We start from the raw sequence: 22,327 nt of genomic DNA, 5'->3' as shown, positions 1-22,327 counted from the left end.
AGCTTCACGTCATTCTTATTTTGTTTGTGGTCAGACCGCATATGTTCGTCTGCCCCTCGATTGGGAGGGTACATGTTACATTGCCTTCCTACTGCCACCAGTTTTCCTAGCCCCACCTGACTATCATAGGAATTCCCACCTAGTACATACTAGACACAAGAGAAATCTCCCGATTGTCGATTATACTGAAACTGCTCTAGAACAATACATAGATATCAATAAAGGTGTCTTCCCCTACTTAGGTACTGTTGTAAATAGTAAACTGATACGTAGATTAACCAGAACACTTGAAGCAGTAGTGATTGAGACTACTTCTGCTCTAGGTAACTTAACCGAAGAACAATCCTTTATGAGAATTGTCGTGCTCCAGAATCGTCTCGTCCTTGACGTCATACTGGCCGATAGGGGCGGGGCATGTAGAGTCATCGGATCTAGTTGCTGCATTTTCATTCCTAATAACGCACCGTCTGTTTATTCAGCTATTACCAGACTCCATAAAATTGCCCATATGTTACACCAAGATCCAGGCACCTGGACATGGTCCGGTTGGTTCTGGAATATAATTTCCGCCTGGGGATGGAAAGTATTGTCATTTCTGGGTATTGCAGTAGCGATCATATTCAGTTGCTGCCTCTGTTTACAATGTGGCCCTGCGATTTGCGGCATTTGTGCTACATCATGTGTTCCTAGTCCCAAGTCCCGTCCTAAATCCCGTTCCAAGAAAACTCGAGACGAGCAAATGATACTGTATGAAATGATAGATGGTATCATGAATATTGATGTTTCCTGATGGAAACGTAGTGACAAGGAGGGAATGTGGAAAAGTAAATTTTGCCATGTTCTGTGTCCCTAGGTGTCCTCCATCTTATGTTATGTGTGCATGATTAAATATGCATATGTATCCCCCATGTTTGATTAAAGATGCAATTACAGTTATGTCCATCACTAGTATGCCAGTTTCCAGTTCTCGTGAAAGCTACGAGTATCAGGCCTATGTAAAGTTACGTTGCCACGTTTCTCAGTGTGCACGTTATTTCATTGTAAAGTCCCCGTTTCTAGGCCTCAAAAGGGCCCGGACACCAGATTCAGCTCCTGTCTCCTGAGCCTCGCTGAGGAGCGATACAGCCCCCACCTGTATCCTCGACCCTTCACTTACTTCCTGCCTCACAGTGCCCGGCTCAGCCTGGCTCTGCCTACGAGTCTGCCAAGAGTATGTTATGATTCTAGTTATCAGTCCAGCCCTCCTTCTCTGCATTCCTAAGCTACTGAATCGCATCAATAGTTTCCGTCATTGTCTAGCCTTTACGTCTCCATGTAAGAGAAATACTGCATTTAATGGTCATTTAATATTCTTCATCACGCACTACATGTAGAATAATACATGCTCCAGTCTTAGAGTCCGTTAGCCTCTCCCCTCCTGACTCTTAGTTTATATCAACATGTTCTCTAAATATCAGATACTAGATACTGTTTAGGTACATGTCGCCCTGACTCTCCAGACTTCAGTCTCTGCTCCTAGCACAGAGTTCATAGCCCCCAGCTTCTCCTAGTAACACGTCATTGTCAGTTTGCGCGCACCATTAGGTTAGAGGTCCCGGCTCCTTAGGTAGCCCCCTCCATGTTTCCGCCCCATTTATGACATATTCTGTTACGTTTGCATCACATGTCTATGTATACGCCCTGTTACACCCATTTTCACCCTTATCTTTCGCGACTGCTATTGACCACACCCACTGCTCCGCCTATCATATGTATTGTAATGCAACTGTTTTAATATATATATTTGTGCACTGCTATTAAATGTTACCTATTCCCTTGTGCCGATTCTGATCCTGCCCCCGGCAGCGCTGCCATCCTGTTCCCGTGCAGGTTGTCCTGTTCCTGTCCTTTATACTGTATTAAACCTGCAAACTCCTACTACCTCGAATCTTGACTCTTATTTATTGAGCTATCTGTTATTGCTATGTCCAGACAAACCTAGATCCGGTATTATTTATTTATATACCACAAAAGGCTCACCTCCACATCCTGCAATCCCAGCCACAAAGGAACCCCTGTAATTAGATTAGGGAGAGGGTCGGAATGGGAGTGTTAGGAAATCTTACTTATGCCAGTGGGTTGGCTTATCCTGATCTAATCTCCAGGGAGCGGCTTTCTCATCTTGGATTTTGGGAGAATATGGCTTTCTGGGGCAAGCATAAACCACACTTTGGAGGAAGTGGTCATAAACCTGGGTGTCACCCTGCTTCCCATTGGTCAAAGATACCCCCTGCTTGAGACCCAGCAACACTGCATAAATAGGGAACAGTTGCCAAGAAATTCAGATCTACTTCCTGAATCTACAAGGAGAAGAAGGACTGCCCTGCTGTAAACCTGGTCTGCACCCCAAAGGTCTGCATTTTAAAAAACTGCACCTGCGGCACAATCTGGGACTACATCCCTAAGGTCTTTGCCTTGCTTCAGATTAAGGAGTAAACACCCTGCAAGCTACAGGTTAACAAAGCCCATGGGCAGCATCTCGATCAAGAAGTCCCCATCCTGGTGAGTGACCAGAGGACTTTTAAGGATTTAATCAGGTGTATTGTGGGAATTGTAGACCCAATATCCCAAGGACCATCTAAGAGATTCTAGACTCCTGGATTGGTGTTGTGGACACTATGAAGCCACAAGAGAATCTTCAGGAAGAAGTTACAAAGTTTGGAGAAGTTTGGAGCAACATTTGTAAGAAGCTCATTAAGTTGCGCAGGTGCATTGTGGGAGTTGTCACCCCAGGCCCCAAGAGGCAAACCAGAGCATCTGAACCCATGTTGCTGCTGTAGACCACGTTTGTGCATCAAGAAGCACTTCTGGAAGTAAGCATAAAAATGTTACTTTGTGGGTGACCTGAACTCTGGACCTTGTCCTGGTGCAGCGCGCCCTTTTTTTAAGTTGAGCATTCAAGATCTCTTATATATACTTTAGTATACCCTTATATATTAGTATTTACTTATATCTGTATGTATTTTTGGGGCTCAGGTGATCAGCCCTAGGACTTGTCTGCTTCAGCTTAGGGACTTTTTTTTTGTTCAACTTCTTCCATTTAACTGTCTTAATAAAAAAGGACCAGTAGAGGTCAGTAAAGTACCATAATTGCTTTCTGCTGAGGGACTTCCTTTTTGAATTTTTCTGGCAACTGCCTTTATTTACCTTTCTTGAGAGGTAACGACCAGCAGAAGTTGGTAAAATACCAGAATCCCTTTAGCATTCTCTATATTCCAGTCCATAGAAATTGTCTTCCACGAGCACCCATAGAAAATAATATTTTTTTCAAATCTTGTATTTTCAGTGATATGACCACCAAAAGCCCTCATTTTCTAGTAAAAAGAGCTTTGGACTTTACCATTTCCCGCTGAAAGGCAATATTTATCTCCATGTGTTCCCATACTTGGTGTGTCATGCAGTTTGGTGCCTACTTTCCACCATGTTAAAGAACAGTAGATGTTTCAGGACCCAGGTTAATGTGCTGCATAGCTAAATACATACAAGGTCCCAAAGGCGAGACTGATTGCATTGCAAATGCTTGTTTTACTATTTGAACACAATTTGCTTCTAAGCACTAGTTGTATTTATTGTCTTTAATAATTCATCTCACTGGGTCCCTAAAGTGAATTTTTGTTTTTTTGGTATCTGTTTGTTCATAAAAATATTATCTATTTCTATAATTTGGTGTTGGATTTTTATTGTGTTTTGTGTCTTACTTATTTAATGTATTGGTATTTTTAAACGCTTTACACACCTGTCTCCTAAATTAATCCTGCCTGCTCCTTCCCAGCCACCAAGGGTTGAGCAAGGGAATAATTTATTGAGACCGTGACTGAACCTTTTATTATCACTGTGACCTTATTACTAGTAGTAGGTCCCTACCTATCACTACAAATAATCCCCTTTCCAACATTGCATAACAAATTAGCAATTTGTATTTTAGTGAATTGTGTAAAATGAGACTAATGCAACTTGCCAAAGTGCATCTTAATAACTGCTGCTTGACTTGTACAATGTTAATAGCTACATCAACCTCTCTTATCTGAGATATACCTGAGAGTGACAGGAAGCAAACAAATTACTGATAATGATTTGGCAGCCCTTCAGGGCTGCAGGCTTCCGCTTAGGGTTGGTGAAGCATGCATCTGGGATATCTTTTGCATCTGGGCACTTGGGAGAGCCCTTCCAACTGTTTGCGAATACCAGTGCAGTTCCCACAGTGACCTGGCTTCTGGTGTTGAAGTCATTGTTTCTGTTATCATCGTAGTTCCCGCAAAGACCACAAACTTTGCCCTGAAAGGGTAAGAAGGAGACAAGAAATCATTCCAAGGAATTTTAATGCACTGGCTTCCACAACTGATCTTCAATCATTTAAAATAAGCATATAATTATACTTCAAATCCTAACTTACCTCTTCATTGCTTTTCAAAATGTACATTGTGAGGGAATTTCTCGTCATTTACACTTATCACTTCAAGAATCTGTTAGGTTTGTGTGGTTATTTACTTGTGTTAGAGTGCTGCAATATACAGCACACTTATAAAGAGAACCAAATGAGGAGAAATAAATATAATTTTCTTTGTAGCACCTCTAACTGGAAGGCATTGCTTATTTATGCACTCCCAGGTGTACCAGTCTTGGTAAATCTGGGAATGAGCCAAAATAGTTTGGTGGATGCATGGGAACACCTGCGCTCTGCCCATAAAACACCTTCCCGGGATGGAGTTACACAAGGCAGTAACTTGCGCTGCTTTGCGTTACTCCAGATTGACCAACCAACACATAGCCATGCAAAAAGGCCATTCATTGCCTGGTAAATATGACGTCATAAGTGGGTTGCCTTTGCAGCACTATACGTGATGCTAGGGCAATGCGATTCAATGATAAACGTGGCCCTCAGTTTCAGACAATTTCATTCTTCAGGATGCTACTTGACAAACTAACATGAAGATCAGTATCCGTTCAAGAATTATCATACCATAATTCATGAATTCATAAGTCCTTCAGCAAAAGTGAGACTGTCAATGTTAAAACGGAAAAGAACAGTTATCATATTAAGTTCAAACAGTGGCGTGGTTCTACTTTTCAATATCTTGGACATTTTATTTCTGTTGAGTCAGTGCCAATGGACTCAAAAGCACAAATATTTCCACAGAGGAAAATCTAACACATCACTTGCATCAGGATGTTCCCTCTCATCACTCCAGCAAATACGCACATTTCTCCCACTCACTCACATTGCAACCCTCTACAAATAAAACCTAATAACAAATCTCTCTTGGCTAACCCTAAGATAATTCTCCAAACCCCACACTGACTCCTCTTCTACATGCCTCATTGCAATTCAGAGATCTTCACTCCATAACTTGTGAGAAATGCGCATGTCAGGGTGCGCGGCCATGCGCAGTTTTCTCAAGCATTGCCAGTATGGGGAGGAAGAGGAGGAGGGCAGCCCGGGGATGCCGCAGTACAGAGGTTAGTGGTTTTAAGGTTATTTTTAATTAATGTTAACTTACTTCTTAATACCGGGGTGGAGGCGGGGGCTGGCCACCTCCGCTCGGCTGCGGTGTGTGCAGAGATTTACCTTCTCTGCATTCTCTTCGTAACACGGAGAAGGCAAATATCCGCACATTCCGCTGGTGAAGCGGAGGTCTCCGCCCGGGGTGAGACAATATTCTACATTTTGCAACCCACATGCAAGCGTTCCTGTTCTTTGCCAACAGTAAACCTCCCACTGCAGACTACTCACTTGTCAGCTGACTCCGAGCTGACAGCGAAGCGCAGTTACTCATTTAACCCTTCTAGCTGAAACTTTAACTCAACATTCAGCTTTGTATCTGCTTTACTCTGCTAACAACCTGATCATAATTTCCAAGCTCTTGTGTACACAATCGTGATTCTTATTCTTCCACCTAATATGTTTTCTGCAGGTGAATATATTCTCCTTAGAATTCACAGCTCAATTATCACTACCAGTCTTCTACGCCTCAAACCTCATCTTCTCAACATACACATGCTGATAGACCCAATCCTATTATCATCATTACTAATCAATCACATAAGAAAAGTAAAGTAAATATGCATAATTCCCTTATATTTCAATGTATATATAACCCATTATCTCACATTACAGCTCTCAAAACTAATTCTTGAATTTGTAGTAACAGCTCAAACTGTTTAATTCTCTTATGTACTGTGACATTTTCTAAAGCATATTTGTACCTGAAAGGTTCCTGTGTCCTTACATTTACGTATACGTGTGTGGATCTATAAATGACGAAATTAAGTATTCCACTTCATGTCAGGTAGGTGATGGTTGATCCTATCTGACATGAGTGTAGGAATGAAATGCCAGTTTTAAGCTATGACAGGAGTAATTGTGTCTGTTCGGTGTGAAAGACATGAACTCCACGGGCCTCATCTATGAAAAGTGACACATCGCTGCGAGAAAACAGCGATGCGTCACTTTTCATTGCGCCCTCCTTGCGACCCCAATGATGCGTCATATTTACAATATGACGCATCATTGCGCAAGGAGTTACAGATACGTCAGTATTTCTGACGTATCTGTAAGCGCAAAAGTGACGCATTGCTGGAGTGTGTCACAAACGTGACGCAAGTCCAGCAATGCGTTCTTTCACATGGGGAAAGCCCCATGTGAAAGGGCTTGCGTCAGTCTTACGCCTGCTGTGAGGCAGGCGCAAGATTTTGACGCAACAGCGTCCTAAAAGTGACGCAGTGAAATCTCATAGATTTCACTGCATCACTATTACGAGGCTTTTTGCGGGGGAACGCCCCCTCTGCATACATTATACCCGATGCAGGTTTAATGTAGCGCAAGGGTTTACAAGGTGACGAATCTGCTTAGATGCGTCACTTTGTAAATAGTGCGCAACAGGAGGCATGTTTTACGCTGCCGATGCGTCACAAAAAGTGACGCATCGGAAGCGCAAAAGAGACGCAAGGCCTCATAAATGAGGCCCCACATCTCCAACAGTACTCTGTCCCTCAAATTTAGAGATGAGTGCTGGCCCAATCATCAGCGCTGTAAATTGAAAGGGACCTCAATCACCAGCTACCTTCAAGATACAAAAGGTTTGGTGGAGTGCCACTGTTTTTCTTGATGGCCACCCGCCAAACTTTTTAGCTTTTTTTGCTTTTCAGTGCTAATTATTTCTGAAAAAACTAAACACTAAAGATCCTCCTGCACACTGAAAGTTGTCTCCCAGAATTCGGCCATCATTAGTTGTTTTTTTGTGTCTATCACCACCAGGACTTTCCTGGCAGTGAGAGACAGAAAAAAGGACATCACACCATCCGCCCTAAACAGGGCAGGTGTTGTAATGCTCTACCTCCGACAGTCTTTTTACCAGCATGCTGTTGGAGTCAGCTTTCAGTCACCCGAGTGAACAGGGGCTGCATCAAAAGAAAGTTTAAGTTCCATCCATCTCTAAGTGAGGTGGATGACCAGGGAGCTTGGTGAAGAGGGTACTCCATCACATTTGCAACAGAGTACTCAGTTCTTTACACTCTAAATCAAGCTCTAAGGAATCCACAGAGATGTTTCCTTCATGACAACTTTGTGATAGTAGAATTGAATTGTCACATTGTACCTCTTCACCATTAGAGATCATACATTTTAATGTTACCATCCGCACTGAGACCCTCTTTCATCTGTTTCCCAGTGGTGCTGTGTGTTCCCTTTCTTTTCAATTATGATGAAATACAGGTATTTATTGTGAATGTGTTAAGACCTCGCAATGTTTTAGGATTTTGTTCCAATGTATTTCGATACGGTGGGCTAGTAGTCTTGAATGACAAAAAATACATTAATATAAAGTTAAATAGGCTTGTATTTGAATCTGTATTTTTCTTAGTGCAACAGTATTAAACACTAAAACCACTGAATAATGAGTGTTTTTTTATTTGAAGATGGAAACAATGAGAATGACTTGGTAAAGGCTTTGTTAAGATGTGCAGATATCATAAAATGACACATACTCACTTAAAGCTGCAGAGCTGTAATATGTAAGATTAAGAGAAAAGGTGGAGTCAGAGGGTAGGGAGTATCAGTAAGATAATGGTAAGGCTAGGAAAGAGGTGAACTAGAAATAGGCGACATGTAGGGGTAGACAAAGATTAGGCAGAAGGAATTAACGAAGTGGGAGGAGAAAAAGAGAGGGAGGGATAATATAATCTAATTTAAGACATTGAAGTGAGATAGGGTGAGAGAGAAAAAAGTGAAGATTGACACAGGAAGCATAAAAAGGCGAGTCAATTACAAAAGTGAATATTCTCTCTTTTGATGAGTTTTCCACAAAGTGCACACTGTTCTTAGTAGATACTTTTTAATACTCTGTGGTGTATTCCTCAGGATAGTTTAACTGTCTGAAAACAGTGTGGTACAGCGTAAACTCGCTCCATAGAGTAAACACCAGTTACAGTACTAACTTTTCTACTCCTATCAACTACTTTTCTCAATGTATATTCAGTGTCTGTGAGGGGTTTAATACAAATAAAGGCTGTCCATAGTAGGGCATTAGTTTAGAGCCAACACTCAGAATTCCGAGGAACTTGGCTTTTTCTGAGCTCTTGTATACAGATTGAACACTGTGTGCAGTAAATGCTTCCCACTCATCTGACGTTGATTGTTAATGTGAACTAAGCTGAGAGTTCCACAATACTCAGACACTGAACTGTTGTGTTGGATGTATGCTTGAAGCTGGAGGATGTGAGAAGCACAACATCATGAGGTAGGGAGGCAGGGCTAATGGCTGTGGGTGACAACTGTGGCTGCTGCCCAATAATACTGAATGCTGACAGCTGCTTTGTCGCAGGATTGCTGCACCAATCTTAAGTCTCTTGTTCGCGTGCCCTGCCCCACTAACTCTTCCTGTCTGCCCAACCTTTGCCTGTTATTCCTCCTGAGTAAGAGCAATTCTCCATGCAGGGAATGACGGTTCCCAGGTTGCCATCTCGCCATCCCTCGACTGCGGTTAACTGCCATTAAGGTGCATACTCTAGCAGAGAAGGGATGGTTCAGGGGAGAGCTGCGGTCCCTGAGAGGGGTCGGAAGTAGAGCGCAGACAATGTGGTGAGTCGTCGAACAGCGGCAGGGAGCTTAATAAGGGTGAAGCTCAAGCTCAAGTAAGGTGAAGTTGTGAAAGGCAGAAAGCACTAGGCGCTGAACGGAGGAAGCAAGCATTAGGCTAGTGTGGCTTGTGCTGTCTTTTTCCGTTTCCTCCTCCCATGCCTCATCAAGGAGTATACTGCTTTCGGCATCCTGCATCTTGAAACCAAAATTATGAAACTGCATTCGGAGCACAATGAAACATTTTGGAGCATTAGTGAAAATAACAGTAAAATATCAGTATAGCAGAACCTTTACCCCTAAGAAAGTGTGGGAAGCTGTCCCCCACCAATCACCCCTTGTTCAACCCCAGTAGTCACTATATGATTCATAGACCTCAGACACTGCCCTCAACCAACAACGCTCTCAAATATCTTACTGCAATGAGTGCAAGCTGAGATTCTGTTCAATTAAAAAGGGGACTGCCACCTCGCCAACATAACTTAAAAAGTTAAGAAATCATACTGTACTCATGAAGAGACTGGGTACAGCTCAATCAACAAGGAGAAGTAAATGGAACTCATTGCTTATTGGCGCTGTTCCAGGGCTGGAAGCGATCCCTAAAGTTTTCCCCACAACTTCCACCGCATTAAATGGCAAAGGGTATATGATAAAAAGAAGTATTGTAGCAAATGGCACAGAAGCAAGTTACATTGCAACACCCTGTGCTCAAATCCGATTAGAATTTGGGATCCAAAGACAAACGGTGGAAAGAAGGAATACCAACGGTAAAAGTTGGCACAAAATCCGAAGTGCTGAGGCAGTATCTTTTAACTCCCACCTGTGGAAAGCCTTGCACAATCAAGAAAAATGTCCAGCCAGGGATTATCTGTTTGACTCTATTGAGTTACTGGGCCTGTCCGAAATCTGAGCTGATCCAACGGATCATCTTTCCTTCAAAAAAGCAGTGAGAAAAGCAACATCTATGCTATCTGTTTTAGAAGACAAAGCAATTCTTACTAAAAAAGCACAAGGCTGGATAGTGCTCAGTGACTATGTAAGGCCAAAACCCCAAGCCTACTTGAGTGCCGGAATTAAGATAAGCAGGAAGGAAAACTTTCTAAGGTTGCACTTGGGGGTAATTGCGATCAAACCCCATCTTCCACCATGGGAAAGGAAAGGAAGCACTCCGACCTGTCGTCTATGCGGAAGTGGGAAGGAAGACATCATTCACGTATTCTGCAACTGTCCCAACTTAAAGGACATAAGATGCACCTTGTTACGTACCTTTTTTAGGTATTACGGCATTCGGTCCTGTAGGCAGACAGTGAAGCTTTGCTTCAATCCCATTGACGTCCAGCTTAACTGTCGGTTAACAATTTTTTTTTAGATGGTAACTAAGAGACTTAAAACCCTGTCGTTATCCGAAACACGCTAAAATGCTTCTCAAGTGTAATATTAAATCCTTATCTTGTTTAGTTGCACTTGCACTTTAATCACCAAGCCTCTAACTTGGACAATGGACCTGGTTAAGCTGTGCCATCCGACCCAAGAAGTTATGGTAGTCATCGCCAGTTAGTACTATCTAAGACATAAGAGTTTATGAGAATCTCTTTTAAAACAGCTAATTGTATAAATTAGAAATATGCAATTGATTACCTTTTTTATGCTTTTAATTGTATTTATCTGTGTACAATGGGAATCTTTTTGTCATGTATTTGGAAAGATTTTAATTATTCAAGCAAAATAAAATATTATCGTATCTTATCTGTGCTGCAGGACAAGAGCCATATATCGAAGCAATTGCAGAAAGTAAACAGACAGATCTCATCATTGAATCGGATAAACAACTGACTTGTTCTTCTCATGCTGCTATGATGCACTCTCCTACATCAAATTTCACACTACCTAACATCGATCTGAGTTTGCTTTCATATTCAGTTGTTGACAAACCATTGAAAGAGACTCTTGAACTTTTCAATAGTACTCCGAGTAATATATCAAGTCTTCAAGTTAACTTATCTTATTCTCATCTTTTCATCTAGTAAATGAACAAGTAATAATTGCTGAATCTTTATACTCTCTGCAGAGGGTACTCAAATCTATTCTCACACTATTAGAGAGAATAACTGCCAATTCCGATCACTTATTGGAAATTCAGATCACAGCATTAGAGTTTCTAGTGAACCAAAGCAACTCGACAACTGCTGCAAGGGTTAGCCTCAGAGAAGGAGATCAAATAAGTTAGGTCGCAGATGGCCAAAAAACACAACCCACTTGGAAAATAAAGCACAACTCAAACGAGACCTGCAAAAGGGAAAAAGAGAAAAGGGATAAAAAAGGAGCAGTGTATTCGCTTCCTAGGTTGTTTTTCAGAACGTCTACTTGACTGTGAGATAAATAAATAAACAGTTGTTCCTCCCCATCTTCCCGGTTATCCAATATTCAATAGGTCCAGAGTCCCTAAAACAACTTGTGTCATCCCATTCAGTTCCACAAGGACTGAAATCTTAGTCAATTAATAATATTAAGACAAAATCAAAGATGCATGTGAGGAAAAAGAGTAAATCAACTGCAGAATCAAAAAGTGGAAGATCGCAAAAGAAAATTCCTAAAGACTGATGCCCTGACAAGTGATGCAGTAAAAGGAGGAAGCGGGCATGAAAATAAAAACACCCTAATTCCGGAGGTCACCCAAGCTTTCTGCATATCTCCGCTCCCGCATAGAAAGAAACCACCAATGCAATTAAATCCTTAGGCCTCCAACTTTGAATGCTTAAAGTCCCCAAGGATAATTATCCTTTCTTACAACGAACATTGCTAACCAACTCAATCGAAGAGTCATCAGTGGTAAACTCAATACAGTCTGCTTCCTGGAGATATAGGACCATTTGAGGACTGGCAATGACCCCACAAATTGGCAAAGAATCTTGAAGCTTTTGCACAACCTCCCTTAAATCCAGTCTCTCACTTCTTCGAAAAAAATGCTATTACCATTTCCTAACATCCAAGATGCAACCACAGTTCAAGTAGAATTTTGGTCCAGCGTCATTCTGAAAAATGAAAGTCTACATAAAAATGGTTTTGACATAGTAGGCATTTGCCATAAATCCCCAGTAGCCCCTTCTCCACGGCAGAGGTATAACAGAGAAGCGAAGTACTGTTGTGTGTCGATTTAGATACCATATATAGGTTTCCCGATTTACGCCCTTACAGGGGCACAATTCGCATTGCCCGTATATAAGCATAGAAATACAACCCTTATTTAGGCATTAGCCATGCTAACCAAATACAGGCATGGCCATTGTTAAAATATGATAAACACTGTATGTTTGATAAGTCCAGTTCAATTCCTTTAACACCACCAACTTGATGCTGTCAGTCTCTCCAGTCCTCAGCCTCCTAACTGCCAACATACAGTCATTGCCATGGAGACAGGAACTAGAAGAGCAAAACATTAACATGAAAACATTCTATGTTACATGTCGGTAAACCCAAAATTCTGTAAATTTCAGGTTTACCGACCGGTATTGAGCCATTTGCTATGTAGGGGAGATTTGGCAAATACCGAATCGGTATTTACCGATTCTGTATTTACCGAATCATCCTTTCCCGATTCTGTATTTACCGAATCAGTATTTACCGATTCTGTATTTACAGAATCATCATTTATCGTTTCGGTATTTACCGAATCGGTAAATGACATGTAGGAAGCACTTTGAAGAGTGCTTCCGTGCTTTAAGGATTCGTTATTTACCACCAACTACTAGTTGGTGGTGAATAACGAATACCTCTGTAAATGCAAATCTGTGCTTTTACACCAGTGCCATGTGGCAGACATACATGTGCACACAAGCACTATTCAGGGGTGCAACAGGGTGTCAATGAGACACCCTGCCACCCTTGACTCTTTCCCTATTTTACCGAATCGGTAAATACCGATTCGGTAATTAACATTCATTCCTATTGGCCTCCAGGCCCATAGGAATGAATGGCAATTACCGAATCGGTAAATACCGATTTGGTAAATACCGAATCTTAACAATTCGGTAATTTTTACCGAATTATTTGCTACATAGCATTTACCGATTCTAAAATGCCAAATCGGTAAAATTCAGTATTTTCGAATCGGTAAATACTATTTACCTACATCTGGCCCTCAGTGACTAATAATATTACAATACTGGAAACAGTGATTGACAAGTTTCTGATGGTTTAATCGCAAGTGGTATATTGTGTGTTTGGGATTTTTCATCTGCTTTTGATAGGGTTGATAGACCCACTCTGTGGAGGGAAATAAAGAGGATGGTGATTCCCGGTGCTCTACTAAGGCCAGTAATTGATGCAGAGTTCTAATTGAGGTAGACAAGAGACTGACCCCAAAGATATCAACTCAACATGGCTTGAAACAGGGATGTATCTTTGCCCCTCTTTTGGTCTCCTTATTCCTCTGTGACTTGCCCAATTGTTTCTCTAATGAAAATAATAGTTCTAAAAAAATCGCATTTCATAACCTGTATGTATTAATGTATGCTGATAACATCTTTATCTCACATCTATTTTCTTCTACAGCGTAATTTGGATGGGCTCCTTAAGTATACAGAAGTAACATTTCTGAAAGTAGATATCACCAAAACAAAAGTTGTACTGTTTAGAGGGAGAAAACACTACTGTCATTTTTAATTGGAAATTTGGTAGAAGGTCTGTCAAAGTAGTTAGAACATGCACTTATTTGCGCATAATGATCAATCTGTTGTAGAGCAGGTCCTCTGCAAGATCACCTCTATGTCCCAGATACAAAGGTACAAGCCTTACGCTTAGATCTCACTTTATTTATTGCCTACTCTAGAACTATGTGGTACAAAAGGGGGTGGTGATGGACGGAGCATCTGAACCAATCAAACACTCGCACCCAGTCAACAGATCTGGGTTTAATCCATCACCATTCTTTAGCCCACTCTGCCACCCCAGTTCAGACATGGCCATATGCAAATCAGTCTGACCCTGTGCCTCATGGGAACAGCCCAGCCCGAACTGCCAAGCCATGCCTTTCCTGGATTGGAAACAAGCTTCCTAGGACCGGTTTCTGGCATTACAGCCGTCTTCAGCCAGGCTTGCTTGAATCCAGTGGCAAAGTGAGCAAGGGACTCACGTCTGAGCATACCCTGCCAACTTATGGCAAACAAAGAGGTACAAAAGGGGGTGGTGATGGACGGAGCATCTGAACCAATCAAACACTCACACCCAGTCAACAGATCTGGGTTTAATCCATCACCATTCTTTAGCCCACTCTGCCACCCCAGTTCAGACATGGCCATATGCAAATCAGTCTGACCCTGTGCCTCATGGGAACAGTCCAGCCCGAACTGCCAAGCCATGCCTTCCCTGGACCGGAAACAAGCTTCCGGGGACCGGTTTCTGGCATTACAGCCGTCTTCAGCCCGGCTTGCTTGAATCCAGTGGCAAAGTGAGCAAGGGACTCACATCTGAGCGTACCATGCCACACTTATGGCGGCCAAAGCGGTACAAAAGGGGGTGGTGATAGCCAGAAACCGGTCCTAGGATGCTTGATTCCGGTCCAGGAAAAACATGGCTTGCCAGTTCGGGCTGGACTGTTCCCATGAGGCACAGGGTCAAGGCTGATTTGCATATGGCCATGTCTGAACTGATGTGGTGGGGAGTGCAAAAAAACGATGGATTTAGGCCCAAATCTCTGCACTGAGGTGAATGCATGACATTATTCCACATTCTGTCTTTCAACTGTTGGTTTTGCATTAGTCACCCCGAGTGGGATGGGTATGCTCAGACGTGAGTCCCGTGCTCTCCACACCACTGGAGTCAAGCTATCCTGGCTGAAGACGGCTGATAGCCAGAAACCGGTCCTAGGATGCTTGATTGCGGTCCAGGAAAGACATAGCTTGGCAGTTCGGGCTGGACTGTTCCCATGAGGCACAGGGTCAAGGCTGATTTGCATATGGCCATGTCTGAACTGGGGTGGTGTGGAGTGCAAAAAAACGATGGATTTAGGCCCAGATCTCTGTACTGAGGTGAATGTATGACATTGTTCTACATTCTTTCCATCAACTGTTGGTTTTGCATTTGTCACCCCGAGTGGGATGGGTATGCTCAGACGTGAGTCCCATGCTCTCCAAACCACTGGAGTCAAGCTATCCTGGCTGAAGACGGCTGATAGCCAGAAACCGGTCCTAGGATGCTTGATTCTGTTCCAGGAAAGACATGGCTTGGCAGTTCGGGCTGGACTGTTCCCATGAGGCACAGGGTCAAGGATGATTTGCATATGGCCATGTCTGAACTGGGGTGGTGTGGAGTGCAAAAAAACGATGGATATAGGCCCAGATCTCTCTACTGAGGTGAATGTATGACATTGTTCTACATTCTGTCCATCAAATGTTGGTTTTGCATTTGTCACCCCGAGTGGGATGGGTATGCTCAGACATGAGTCACATGCTCTCCACACCACTGGAGTCAGGCTATCCTAGCTGAAGAGAGCTGATAGCCAGAAACCGGTCCTAGGATGCTTGATTCCGGTCCAGGAAAGACATGGCTTGGCAGTTCGGGCTGGATGGTTACCATGAGGCACAGGGTCAAGGCTGATTTGCATATGGCCATGTCTGAACTGGGTGGTGTGGAGTGCTAAAAAACGATGGATTTAGGCCCAGATCTCTGTACTGAGGTGAATGTATGACATTGCTCTACATTCTGTCCATCAACTGTTGGTTTTGCATTTGTCACCCCGAGTGGGATGGGTATGCTCAGACGTGAGTCCCATGCTCTCCACACCACTGGAGTCAAGCTATCCTGGCTGAAGACGGCTGATAGCCAGAAACCGGTCCTAGGATGCTTGATTCCGGTCCAGGACAGACATGGATTGGCAGTTCGGGCTGGACTGTTCCCATGAGGCACAGGGTCAAGGCTGATTTGCATATGGCCATGTCTGAACTGGAGTGGTGTCGAGTGCAAACAAACGATGGATTTAGGCCCAGATCTCTGTACTGAGGTGAATGTATGACATTTTTCTACATTCTGTCCGTCAACTGTTGGTTTTGCATTTGTCACCCCGAGTGGGATGGGTATGCTCAGACGTGAGTCCCATGCTCTCCACACCACTGGAGTCAAGCTATCCTGGCTGAAGACGTCTGATAGCCAGAAACCGGTCCTAGGATGCTTGATTCCGTTCCAGGAAAGACATTGCTTGGCAGTTCGGGCTGGACTGTTCCCATGAGGCACAGGGTCAAGGATGATTTGCATATGGCCATGTCTGAACTGGGGTGGTGTGGAGTGCAAAAAAACGATGGATTTAGGCCCAGATCTCTGTACTGAGGTGAATGTATGACATTTTTCTACATTCTGTCCATCAACTGTTGGTTTTGCATTTGTCACCCCGAGTGGGATGGGTATGCTCAGACGTGAGTCCCATGCTCTCCACACCACTGGAGTCAATCTATCCTGGCTGAAGACGGCTGATAGCCAGAAACCGGTCCTAGGATGCTTGATTCCGGTCCAGGAAAGACATGGATTGGCAGTTCGGGCTAGGCTGTTCCCATGAGGCACAGGGTCAAGGCTGATTTGTATATGGCCATGTCTGAACTGGGGTGGTGTGGAGTGCAAAAAAACGATGGATTTAGGCCCAGATCTCTGTACTGAGGTGAATGTATGACATTGTTCTACATTCTGTCCATCAACTGTTGGTTTTGCATTACTCTAGAACTATGGCAAAGGTATTTAGGTGGGCATTTAACACACTGCATGTGCCAGAAGGCTCTCTGAGAGCTCTTTTGAGGAGTATAACCTTCAAGGAAGGAAAGAGCCTTCATACCGTTAAGAGAAACCTTACAATTGCATTAGAGAATTTTCAATGCATTATTACCCCCCTACAGTCTTAGGAGCATATGTATGAAAGGAATTTTTTGTCGCAAACTCAGCGAATCGCAAAAAAGCCGCGTTTGCGACAAAAAATTCGCAAAACGGGATGTATTAGGAATATCGCATCGAAAAATGAGGGAATCACAAAATTTGCGATTCCTTAATTTTGCGTAAGCATTTGAGGAATCGCAAATTGCGACCCCTTAAATTCTACACAACAAGCACACAAGTTGTGCGATTTCTCCTTAAGAAATCGCAAATTACCACCAACTTCAAGTTGTGATAATTTGTGATTTCTTTCACATATGCAATTTTGACATTTGCCCTTAGGGTATGTATGTGCGCTATATGCACACACATGTTCATTTCCGGGGTGCATCAGGGTGTCCTTATGACACCCTTGCACCCTTGAAATTATTCTTAATTTGCAATTCTCAAATTGCGAATTGCAAATTAAGAATGACTTCCCATTAATTCCTATGGGCCTCCTGGCCCATAGAAATGAATAGGAAGGTATTCCTTAATTGCGATTTCGCAATTTGCTACTCACAATTAAGGAATACTAAGAAATCGCAAACAAATTGCGATTTTTTAAATACATCCAGTTTTGCAAGTCACAAATAGCAATTCTCAAAAAATAGCTATTTGAGAATCGCAAACACAGATTTTCATACATATGCCCCCATGTCACCAGTACTTCGAAAGTTGTTTTTGAAAAAATAAGGCACCCAGGCTAAGCTATGATCTTGATATTGCATACTGTTCCCAAATAGTCATTTACAGGCACTAAGCTGATAAACGTGTATATAATATTCATCAAAAATACTTGAGGTTTACAGTGGCTCACAGCACTAGGTGATGTATAATTATGTTATCCTTGGGAATGTTACCTTTAATCTCCTTTACTAAACACTGGAGAGTTACAGGAGACAAGTCAGAGTCCTTCGATCTTTGCAAGGGAGGAGACCGAGATATTGTGCACATGCTATATGTAAAATTGTGCTAAAAGCGAGTAATCATTTTTTAGTTACCTTTGTGTTTTAAATATAAAGCATCCAGAATCATCTGATGAATTTATGTGCAATAATCTGTACACATTTTTTAAAGTGTTTTTATCCCTGTATTACCTAGAGGAAAATGTAGAGTCTGATATATTTTTAAAATCTTTGTCGTAATTATTTATGATTGTTTATGTTGTTGATCTCTAACGAGGTCTAAACCAATAAAACCAATTGATTTGTGAACTAGGCTACCGGTGAAGTGTATGCTATATGGACAATGTTGCACATAACACAAACTTGCTGCACCTAAGTGAGTTTTACCTGTGATGACATTAATAATACTTCATACTGCTCTGAACAATTTTGTACATAGTTTCAGACCTCTAATGCCATACTTGTTTATCTTTATAGCGTAACGTGTACAAAAGAAGCTTGGATGATGTCATCATTGTTGTCATCAATGATGTGACTTGATATGTCATTAGTAATGTCTTAAATACTGTCATACAACAGATCACTAGTGATTTAAGATATGAGGCAATATGCAGTGCACTGGCGGAAAGTTATAGTTAGCTCTTCTAACTTAACTATGGAATTTTTGTAGTTTTTTAGTTCAAAACATTAATGTTGACACTGACATAATCAACTAAATATAACGTCACTTTAACATTGTTTTTTTGAGTGAATCTCCAAGGTTTTTTTAATGTGCAAGTGTGGGTTAGTGACAGCTTTTCCCCCTTTCTAACTCAGTGGCCCATCCTGCCAATATCTAGCTTCACTTTTTCTCTTCATCCGGGAGTAGAACACAATGACCAACTGTGAGCTACACCTAGCCATGTAACCCAGGAGACAGGTTGCAGGCACCAAATGCTTAGCACAAGGAGATGCCAACTTTATAAACCTGTCATTTTTAGAATAGTTACTTAAAATCTGACTTAAGCATTAAAGAGTGCTTTGAAATAAAATTCTTTAGACACAAAACTTTACCTTCCTACTTGCTCCAGATTGAATGTTAGCACTAATTGAACGTAAAAGGGTAACTGAATCGTATCCTGTGGGAGAGGTAGGAAGTGGTGTGAGACAATTTTATCATGTTTAAAGGAGGGAGCATATATATTTACTGAAAACAGCAAATGTTACAGGGGCATTATAGTTAGTCTCAGGTTTTTCACTCATAAAAACGGCTATATTCAATTGTTATCGTTAATGAGCTGACTATAACTTGCACCCCCACAATGCACTGCTTATGTCTTCAAATATTACATCACTCATGTCATAGTCAGTGACATCAATGATGAATTCACTGATGACATCTAAAATGACATCACTGATGACATCATCCAGTGTCTGTGAGTGTTTTTACAAATGTTTATGTGTACTTAATATACATACCAAGGTCTATTGGTGAATCAGTTTCTGCATTACTGCCTGTTTGGATGAGTCAGTGGGTGCATGATTCATTGTAGAAGTGACTAATTAGGTGTCTCAGTGAATGTATACGTGAGTGACATGTGTGAATGTCTGTATTTGTCAGTTGGTGTCTAAGAGGCTGTATGAGTGTGTGAGTAGGTGTGTGAGTTTCTGTATGGGTGAGTAATTGGTTGCCTGAGTACCTCTAAGGGAATCTGAGTGTCTGTGTGATTGAGTGAGGGTGTGTGTAACTTCCTGGATGGATGAGTGAGTGGGTTAGTCAGTGGCTGTATGGGTTAGTGAGTGTGTGTGTGAGGGGCTGTATGGGTGAGTGACTCATTGTAGAAGTGAGTAATTAGATGTCTCAGTGAATGTATGGGTGAGTGACATGTTCTGTGAATGTCTATATCTGTCAGTTGGTGTCTAAGAGGTTGTATGGGTGTGTGAGTTTCTGTATGGGTGAGTGATTGGTTGCCTTAGTACCTCTAAGCGAATCTGAGTGTCTGTGTGGGTGGGTGAGGGTGCGTGTAACTGTGTGGCTGGATGAGTGAATGGGTTAGTCAGTGGCGGTATGTGTTAGGGAGTGTATGTGTGAGGGGCAGTATGGGTGAGTGAGTGTGTATATGGCTGTGTCAGTGAGTGAGCCCACCTGTCAGTGGTGTATGGTTAAGTAAGTGGGTATGTGAAAGGCAGTATAGGTGTGTAAAGCAGCATGTGAATGACTTGCTGAGTGAGTGAATGTGCCCATATGGGGAAGTGTGTGCTTGTTTCAGTGACTGTATAGGTGAGTGAGCATGTGTTAGTATCTCTATCAGTAAGTGAGTAAATGTATGTGTAACTGTATGGGGCAGTAAGTGATTGCCAGTATGGGTGAGTGAGTAGGTGTGTGAGTAGCTCTATAAGAGACTGACTCAGCGTGTGACTGACTGTATGGTTGTATGATGGATATATGGCTGTATTAGTGAGTGAATGGGTGATTGAGTGGCTGTATGGGTGAGTGTGTGAATGTGTGTGTGGATCTATAAATCAGTGAGTGGCTGTGTAAATATTGTTATGGGTAAGTAAATGGGTTTGGGAATGGTAGTGCGGAAGTTGGAGTGGGTATATGAAAGGTTATATGGGGTGTAAGTGGGTAATACAGGGATTCTGTGGATGATGTAATCAGTGATGTCATGGGTGATGTCATTTGAGATGTCATGAGTGATGTCACTTAGAATGTCATGAGTGAGGTCATAAGCAGTACATTGTGGGGGTGCAAGTTATATTTAGCTCACTAACTATAACAGCTGAATTTCACTGGTTTTGTATAAGAGAACCCCGAGCCCAACTATAACGACTCAAGTTTTGTTATTCCATTTCCTTACTATTACAGCCCTGTAACCCTTGTTTTTGTCTGTGAATTTCGGAGGTTTCTTAAATGCTAATTCCTAACTATGATGTCCCTCTAACCTTTATTTTGTTCAGTGAATTTCTATGGTTCTTTAAGAAGTAGCCACGTTTATGGAGTGCTGACTAAAGGGGGTGGGGGCTATGACCAGCTCTCAGGAATCTTGCTGTGTAGGACTTACAAGAGGTACCAGGAGGGCTTCTTGACCCTTAAGGTCCCTCAGAAGTAAAGTAGACTGCCCCCCCAACCATTAGTGCGCCAAGAGCCGTGTTTGCAGAGTGGTGGAGAAAGGGGGCATGTCCTCCAAAGACCTGCTGTGTGAGACTTACTGGAGATAACAGGAGGGGTAATTGCCTCTCAGGGTACCTTGGAGGCCAATTGCTCCTTCTTTTACCTCCAGTAAGTCCCACATGGCAGGATTTTTGGACAACTCCACATTTCTGCATACACTCATCCTGGTATACTACTAGCCACCTTGGCTGTTGAGGGTTCTTGAGGGCCAACTACCCCTCCTGTTACCTCCAGTAAGTCCCACAAAGTGGGATGGTTGTAAGGTTTTCAGTGGCCATGCCACCTTTCTTCACCCCTCCTTTCTTTCATGTATCTCTGGTGAGGTGGTGATCCCTGGGGCTGGGCTCCACAACAAACTTTCTTAATTACTATGTTTGTACCCCGGGGGATGGCAATCCCTGGGTATGTGGAGGGGGATGGAAAGTACTCCCCAGATTCCTATTAAGTGTCCCAGAAAGGTGGGGATCCCCAGGTCAGCGGGGGTCACCAAGTGGGCCCCTGCATTTGTAGTATTTACTGCCCCTAGGAGGTGGCAGTCAAGGGGGGTTTGTATAGGCCTAGGAGAGATTACCCATGAACCCCCTCCATCATTTACTTCAAGCTACTGTGAATTTGAAGTGAAATTAAATTTAAGAAATATTTTTTCGCCTAGCAGGGTCCCTCTGTAACCATCCACCATACCTAGGGGGTCATAGTATTTCTACCCTGCCCCTTTTTATAATTTTTTTACTTTTTTGTTGTACTCGGCTTCCAGTCGAGTCCCAAGATGGCTGCCAACACTTTTTTGCTTTGAAGTGTTAACAGCCAATCAAATTGCAGCACTGGACTGTTGATCCTTGAGTCCACTGCAAGGACTTGCATCCCCGAATATCTATATTTCTTATGCTCTTTATTTCTCTACAACTACCAAACAGATTTACACCAAATCACAAACAGCACACTTTCTGGACCAACATCTAGCTTTTGACAAATTTGTTGTCATTCTGTGCAGCAGTTAAGGTTAAAAAAAAAAATTGCCATAGACATAACATTGGGAAAACGTTTTTGGGACTCCCCAATTTACTCGGCCCCAGCTTGACAGATCGCCACAAAACATTCTACAAAGCAGCTGAACACAAAATAGGACTATTTTTGAAAATTTGTTGAAGATTTGTCAAGTGGAAAAACCAAAAACTATTTTATGATGGAGACTTTGGTCCTAACTATTACTACCTACTGCCGCCCACCAGTATGTAATACATAAATATTACGTTCTTCATCTAG

At 42.4% G+C, this 22,327-nt stretch overlaps 1 protein-coding gene across 2 annotated transcripts in view; it reads right to left on the bottom strand.

The window, feature by feature from the left end:
* LOC144823879 (mucin-5B-like) overlaps window positions 1–22,327 on the bottom strand; it is a 737,446-nt gene that overhangs the window by 485,436 nt on the left and 229,683 nt on the right. For both annotated transcript variants that reach the window (XM_078682767.1, XM_078682768.1), the window contains one exon: window positions 4,075–4,314. In XM_078682767.1, coding sequence (XP_078538893.1) covers window positions 4,075–4,314 — 240 coding nt within the window. The remainder of the gene's footprint in view (window positions 1–4,074; window positions 4,315–22,327) is intronic.

Source organism: Lissotriton helveticus, chromosome 3_1, assembly GCF_964261635.1.
Source record: "Lissotriton helveticus chromosome 3_1, aLisHel1.1, whole genome shotgun sequence".
NCBI lineage: Eukaryota > Metazoa > Chordata > Amphibia > Caudata > Salamandridae > Lissotriton > Lissotriton helveticus.
The sequence above is the reverse complement of the archived record's forward strand: the minus strand, read 5'-3'. Positions and strand labels throughout refer to the sequence as shown.